The sequence below is a fragment of the Dendrobium catenatum genome, unplaced genomic scaffold, assembly GCF_001605985.2.
Source record: "Dendrobium catenatum unplaced genomic scaffold, ASM160598v2 fragScaff_scaffold_1579, whole genome shotgun sequence".
Lineage (NCBI taxonomy): Eukaryota > Viridiplantae > Streptophyta > Magnoliopsida > Asparagales > Orchidaceae > Dendrobium > Dendrobium catenatum.
This window is the reverse complement of record NW_021320041.1, coordinates 999,847-1,008,108: the sequence shown is the minus strand read 5'-3', so window position 1 is coordinate 1,008,108 and position 8,262 is coordinate 999,847. Positions and strand designations below refer to the sequence as shown.

The 8,262-nt window shown below is 33.5% G+C and overlaps 1 protein-coding gene across 2 annotated transcripts in view; it reads left to right on the top strand.

Moving 5' to 3' along the window:
* Positions 1–363: 363 nt before the first annotated feature.
* LOC110112812 overlaps positions 364–8,262 on the top strand; it is a 31,150-nt gene continuing 23,251 nt past the window's right edge. For both annotated transcript variants that reach the window (XM_020845150.2, XM_020845149.2), the window contains exons 1-2: positions 364–516; positions 5,222–5,456. In XM_020845150.2, coding sequence (XP_020700809.1) covers positions 5,262–5,456 — 195 coding nt within the window. In that variant the 5' untranslated portion in view covers positions 364–516; positions 5,222–5,261. The remainder of the gene's footprint in view (positions 517–5,221; positions 5,457–8,262) is intronic.

Below are 8,262 nucleotides of genomic sequence, written 5' to 3'. Positions count from 1 at the left end.
TAATCTAATTAATTAATTACTTAATTACAATTAACTAATTAAGGCTTTGTTTGTTTTAGCGTTTTTTTGACTTTTCCGTTTTTGGAAACCGAGGAATTTTTTTTTGTGTTGTTTGGTTCGTCAAATCACGTTCTCAATAACTTCTTTTTTTATTTTTCTATAATTTTGAAAAAGCTTTTTATATATATTTTTTTCCCTTAAAAAACTACATTTTTGAAAGTAATATTTTTTAAAACTGTCTTTTACAAAAAGATCATAAAAACAAACGAAGCCTAAATTAATTTGTTCCCTCGTTTTCCTTCCTGGTCATACCCGTACTTCTCTTCCTATAGCCGCAGGGTTAAAATTTCCTGTCCTCTTCTCCAGCTGTTTGTCACTCTTCGACTTCGCGAGGAAGAGTTTTGCACGAGTCGCTAAATAACTTCTTCGCTTCCTGTCGGATCCGAAGTCACAACTCCTCGACGTTCTTCTGTTGTATCAGAAGTAACGACGACGGGAGCTTGCTCGTTGCCAAAGGTAGCCATCTTTCTTCCTTTCGCGCACTTCTTCGGCAAAATCCCATAAATCCGCCGTACTCCCGGATTTAGTTAATCCGGGATTTACGGCAAAAAGAGGGAAATGAAGGATTTAACTAGCTGGCAGGATTTAGCATAAATCCTGTATCCAAACAACCCCTAAATGTTATTTGCAAAAGATGCGTGGACTTGTAATTATTGATCACTGATTTGGTGATTGGTACTTATAGCTTTAAATTATATTTGGATTAAGATTTGACTCTTATGAAGATTTAGAGAAGCTAACCTTAATTCTCATGAATATTAATGACAATTCTTCTAAATGATTTACGTAGGAACTAATCTCCTTTCCAGTTGAGTGCTAAATCATACAGTGAACGCTTAACATAATTTTCTCACATCTTTCCTATTTTAACGATCAAGAGAAGTAATTCCAGAAATGTTGCTTATTATAGTGATCAGTGAGAGGGATGTTTTATCATTTCTGCATTGAACAAAAGTCCGACACATTCACGGATAAGTTAAAGAGCAATTCATATGAGACATGTGGTTTTAGTGGAAAATCATATGACTTTCTCATGTTGAAATGATTCTACTAGTGTGAGCTGAATATCACAAAGAATGCTTTTCTCTATAATTTCAGAAGACATTAATATAATATATTAGAAATTAATTGTGAAATATATCTTTCATGTCGGAATTTGGAGCTTTAGGTATGGAATTTTCATCAGGTGATATTGGGTGATTTTCTTGATCACACTCTTAATAAATGGGAGATTAGGGAATCAAGAAGAACTATATTAGATATTTGTAGTTAACAAACATCATACATTGTCAAGTGTTGGCTGAGGATCGATTGAGAATATCGAACATTAGGCAATAGATGGTGGTCTATTCGATCATGCTTTTTGTGAGACTGAATGTTGACAATCACAAAGGAGAGCATCAAAAGTCAATTGCTAATTAAAGTTGAACATCAGTAGGTTTTAGGTGATAGTTGACTATAAACATCGGATGTCAAGAACTATCAATGATAAGTCAGCAGTAATCCATTGTAGGGGGGAGAAATTGATGACTAAAAGGTCAACATCATACATCGGTGGCAGATAAACACAAATATTGGTAGGCATCATATGATGTTTTATTAGTAACGTCGAATGTTGGGCAATTGTTAATGGTCTTTTCGATCGTTCTCTTTATGGAAGGAGAGATTAACAACCAAGAAGACAACATAGGATGTTGATGGTTGAAAAATGTTAGATATCTGTAGGCATTGGATGACATCTAATTGGGATTGTCAGACATCATATGATAGTTGGTGGTGTGCTTTGATGTTATCGTTGTAGGAGAGGAGACCAACAACAATGAAGGAGAACATCAGACATCAGTAGCTGATAGATTTCAGGCATTTGCAAACATTAAATGATGGTTAACTCTAAATGTAAAAAGTTCGGCGATTGTCAGTTGTTTGCTCGGGCATTTTCCTAATAGGAGAGGATATTGATGATCGTGAAAGTGGGGATCTAACATTAGTAACTGATATATGTCTTTGTCCTTGGTATGCATCAAATGTTGATTGATGAGGATTCCTCATTAAGGAATGTTTGAGGCCATGTGACATCTAGTGGTCTAACACTATCTTGCTCCTTTTGTAATGGGAAATAAGACAAACTGAAAGGATGATGTGAAGGTTTTGCTGATTTCAGATGATGGTGGTGGTAGATATCATTATTGGTTGTTAGTAGGTGTAGTGTTGGTTGACAATAAATGTCAATATTGGTTGAAGGTGGGCATCAATATTGGTTGACAACGGGAGTTGACATTGGACGATGGCTGATGTTGGCATTATTCTTCAACATGTATCAGGTTCAGGTACTAATGATTAGAGCTTTAGAATTCTCCAATTTATGGAAATCTCTCCACCAAACTCCTCTATGAAATTCTCTTCAATTGTATAAAAATAAGTCATATGTATAGATTTTTAGAGGCGGCATACTAGTAATTTTTGCTAGTCGTTTGGGCATTCAATCAAAATGTTTGAAATTGAATTGATCACCCGAGTAGTCTCATGAAGTATTCAATTATAGTTTCTATTTATTTTAGGTCAATTTTGACTAAGATCAAGACATTCTTACTAGTGTTGTGTTTATCTCATCAAGGCGCTCATTTTGACTATAAGTTTGTTGAAAATAGTGTTTAGATAATCTATGAGGCTATTCCAAAAGTGTTTTATTTGAATACTTGAGTGCATTGGGATTTGGAATAAGATCCATATTTGGTCAGATGAGTTTTAGGCGATACAACAAGAAGTTATCCATGTAATATGCATATGTCTAGGAAGTCTTATAAGCATGTATTAATGTAATAACTGATGATTTGATATTTATCTTTAATCTCAATTTGATAAGGATTTTTGTTTAGAATAATTCTTAATCATATGGAATGCTATATGAATTGTGTGGGTCAAGAGATACATATTTAATTGGAGTGCTTTTCTCATACGTATATTTAGTGTTTAATTTACTCATGTTTGTAATAAGTGTATGGTGTGTTTGTGAAATTAAACTATACATTTGGGAAGAAAGTATAATTTACCCAATGGATATCATCGCCATATCATGCCTTGTAACTTCATCAGATTTAATGAAGTTATGAGTTAATAGATGAAGACTAGCTATTTTAAAGATTTATGTAATTCCGTCACTTTGAGAGTGATTAGATGGTTAGCTAAGAAACATAGGAATTAAGTATAGATTTATGCGAATAAGGCTTTAAATAATTTATTTGCATACCTCATTTGAATATTGCTTGACATTAAACTATTTGATCTTGTTTCATGCATATCAATGTAGAGGAAGTTAAGATTGACTTGTGGAAGTTGGAACATCTTTAAACTGTTTTTGTGTTAGGCAATTAATACTTATTTATATGAGTAAATGTTGTTGATAGAATTGGTTTTTATGTTTTATTTGTAATAGTGTTTACCCCTGCATGCTCATTGGCACCTTGATTGTAATTTTGTGATTTATATAAATTGATATTTACAACTGATATGGATGTTATCTCATAAGCATGGCCGATGAGCTACCTTTGTTGGATCGATATGCAGCACTAGAGCCAATGAGTTCACCTGGAACCAATAAGTTCTTTGAAAGAATTGTAATTAGGCATATTGCATCTTTTTCTCACATTATATATACCTGCATCTATGTTAAAATTTGTAAGAAACCTATCATATGAAGCTACGCATGACATAACATAAGTGAAGATGTCCTGAAAAAGTGTAAGATGTTGCTATCAACACAAATTCCTAATTATAATGCACTGTCTAGATAATGCTCAATGCTTTTATTGGTGAACTGGGTAGACTGTATTAGATTAGCCTATAGGCCCAACTTGACCTAAACTAAGGTTTGGGTTTGCTTCCTTTTGCTCATGAATGGTAGGTCAGATCTGTCATTCTTTGCTAATAATGAAGCTTTCTTTGCTTGTGGATGTAAAAATGAAGCCACACAAGTCCTTAGATTTTTTCCCATTGATTCGTCTTATGAAAATTCAAGCCACCACCATTAAAGGCATCATCATGTCATTTCAAACATCTCCATATTTTTTTATTTGTTGATAAAAAATGATGGTGATGATCCATGATTGACATCACTGGCTAATGCTTGACTTGGCTCAAACTCAAACACCCAACTAGGCCGGCCTATGGTCTATTACCTCCTTTATAAAAAATTGCATGAATTTAGATGATGCGTCCAAGCTTGCCCTTATTTGCTTCACATAATCATCGACCATACCTTAGAATTTGGAAAAAATCCTGAATTCTAGAGTTTTTTGTAGCTTAACCAGTTTATCTATCTTGCTAGGTTTTTGTCCATACAAAGAACTTTGCTTATTGGTCTTTTAACTTGATTAAATCATGGACATTTGGCATTCACCTAATCATCCCTCTATTGATTCTTTGCTTTTTTTGGTGCTATTGACCAAATTACATCTTATGAATCACAACTTTGTTTTCTTTTTGATGATTGATAGATTTCTTCTATCAGCCTCCTTTATTGATCAATGATTGCTAATTGGTATTCTTCATTTATCTTTACTTGGCCTCTCTCATTGATATCTCATTAATCACTTTTGTTGACACGAAGTTGGAAACTTACATGGGCCTTCAATACAACCTTGCTTTGTTTCTTGCTCCTGCTTATGGCATACATTTCATGCACTAATGCTAGTTGACAATCACTTGATTGATCCCTTTTTTGCTGTAAATCTTGTGCGAATATCTAATGGGGATGGAACTTGTAGTTGGATATTTCTAATAATGGGAGTTTGTCATTTGTTGTTTATTCCTTAGAGATTTTCATTTAAATAATGCCCCCATCTCCATTACTGCTTATGTGCTTGAATATTTGGATCTAAGAGAATTGTATTGCCGTTTTACCCTCCTATTCCAGAGGAATGTTTTGTGCAGTATTCTTATTTTATGTTAACGCTAGAGGCTAGACCAGGCAGGCCTAGCTTTCGTAGAGACTGTTATAACAAAACAATGGTTACTATTTTCCAAATGAAGATTTCTTTTTGCTGTATATCTGCAATAGTTCCATCAGAACTATTTTGCAATATTTTATTGAAATGAATATTTGAACAGAACAATTGATTAATATTTTTCTTTCATTGAAATTCCTGCAATCACTGGGAGTCAGTTACTATATGAGCAAATTACAGAGTTGAAACCATTGTTTTATGCTGTATAGCATGTCTTTTCCTCTTTCTCACAATGACAAGAACAAATACCGCTATAGTCATCATAATGGGGATTCAACTTGTAAAGGAATTGATGTTCATGAGATTTTCATGACTAAGAGCAGAGTACGGCTTCTCTTATCACACATAGGCATCCTCGTATGTCTGGTGAACTGCTACATTTCACTTGTGAAGGTACCTAGTTATTTCTTCTGTATGTTTTTTTTTTTCAGTTTTTTACTTTCTTTGTTCCTTACAGAAGCTAGCTATCTGAATTGATATCATCATCTAATGATCAGCACAATCAAGATGAAAATAAGTGCAAAAGCATGTTATAATCATGACTCTAGCCCTTTGTCAAGAGTCTGAAACCAGATTGATTTTCTTAAACAACGTTATCTAATTACACAAACTTCGGAAGGATCTTTAATTTCTAAGTTGTTCTTTAATTTTTTTTTGCAAATGTGCTTGGAAATGCAAGTTTTGACTTAATGTAGTGTAATAAAGGGTAACAACATGTCAGAGAAACTTAAATACTTATGACCTGTAATTATATTTGTAAAAATTTTCTTTTCAAGTGCATGCATGCATGTTATGTCTCTATGTGAACCTATTTAAAATGATGTCTTAGTTTTTTCTGAGCTGGTTTAGAGGCAAGAAATTATTGTATTCTTGGAATAATATTGAAATATTAGTACCTAGGATTTCAAGTGAAATTCCAATAGACTGACATTCCTAAAGTTTTTAATCCTTTATTGCTTGGTTTCCATGAACCCATTTAAAATGATTCAATAGAAAGATTTTTCGGATCCGGATTGGAAACAAGAAATCATTGTATTCTTCGAATAATATTGGAATAGTAGTTCCTAGTATTTGAAGTGAAGTCCCAGTTATATTGAAATTCTTAAAGTTTTTGAATGCTGTGGTGGTCGGTTGTTTTGAAATGGTAGTTTCTACCGTAACAACATTTCTCCATAGTTTATGATGTAGTCCTATAATGCCAAGGTTATTAAAGAAGATGTTTGACTCGATTTAAATCACTAGCATGGTGCATTCAGTATTGTTAGGTAATCATTCAATATGCATTTATAACACTTTAATATGTATTCCTTTTCCACTTTAACATGTATTCCTTTTCCACTTTAGCATGAATTACTTTTCTAATTTCATTAATACAGGTGCACCATCTAAATGTATCAAAGATACAATCATTTTTATTTCCTTTTCTATTTCCATTTAACGTGTACGGGTACGTTGCTTGCCCAACCAGTACCATACGGGGATCAACTTCTGTAATTTGCATGCTTATACATTTTCTTTTTTATATTTACATCTGTTTTATTTCAATATATATAACTTTTGTCTTCCCTCTTCTTTTCCATTTTCCATATAATCATTATTCATACATTTATAAGTATTACATTTCACTTTAATGAAACTTTCAAACATTTGTAACATAAGCCCTTAATCAGAAGACTATACGATCATGAAATATCTATACTTTCTAACATCTGTAATTAATGCAAATAATTAGAAGATTATGTGAATAAATTTAAAAATATGAAATAACTATAAAAAATAACATCATTTACTCACTTTGATTCTTTTGAGTCCTCGATTCTTAGTACAACCTAAAGAAATTTATAACCATGAAAATTTATCATTGAACTTCCATTAATTTTTCATAAATATTCATGTAATTAATAATTACCTCAAATCTCAAATTTCCTTTTCCTTGTAGAATTCTTGATGAATCGAACTCTTACAACTTGATCTCTCTCTTTCTAAAATCCAAATGAAAAATTTCTCAAAATCCCAAAAGCCTTCTTTCTCTCCCAAAATCTCCTCCATTCCGCTTTCAATCTCTTCTTTTTTCTTCTTCCCTCTTCTTCTCGGTTGTTCTTCTCGTTAACTGAGATTTCTTCCAATTTATCACTTCTTTAGCGATAAGAATGAAAAGGAGTTGGTGTTTCTTATCCCTAAACACGATCATTTGCTAAAATCACGAATCGAGCCGTCCATATTCGCCCATGCAAGCGTTCGGTCAGCTCCCGTTCACACTGTAATTTTATTGTGGAGATAACTAGGGACGAATCCAGCTTCTATTTTTAGGGTGGGCAAAATTTTAGCGAATTAGACAACAACAATAATAAAAACAAAAATAAAATAAAATAAAATAATAATAATGAAATAATAACATCAAATAATAATAAGAACAAAATATTTTTTTTTTTAAATTTAACCAACATATTGCTATCAAATTTATAAGAGAAAATTTAACCAACAGTGGTGGTAGTCATAGTTTCTATTCTACCTAAAAGGTAGGAACAACATCGCATCGGTGTTTCTAAAAAAATGGTACACAAGTGAGTTCGATTCTCGTTCTACCTATTGTGCTGAAACTTTTTTCGTCAATCCATATGGTACGCTCCTCCGTATCGTCAGTAGGTTTGAGCGGCCGACAGAAGAGTAGGCTTTTTGCTGGCTCTTTAGTTCACTTCGGTAGACCTAGGGGACAGGCCATCAAAACTCCGTGTGGGAGGTTAGTGCTCTCTCTTTGAGGTTAGGGATTCCTTCTTCATTCACTACCATCTTCCACAACTATCTCCTTGCTTACTGTCTTAACCGTAATGGGATCGAAGCACCGAGGCAAGGTGTTTCACTCATTTCGACTTCTAATGTGCACGAACCAGAGCTATCTCCAAAGAATCCCTTCAATAAGAAAGATAAGAGGTCTGTACTTACCATTGGTTCTCTCATGCCTCATTGAACGATAGCTTTGGGTAGACTGCGGATCTTAGGTAAAAACTAAACACCAAAGAAATCGATGAAAACTTCAATTCTACATCTGAGATAAAATGTGTGATTAACTCAATAGAAATATGCATTTCTGAGCAAACCGTTCACCACAACCACTGTTAAGTTGATCCTCGCAACTATGACTACCACCTTGGCCCATAGCAAGGTTAGTCTACTTAGAAATAGGAGAGTGGGGGGGGGG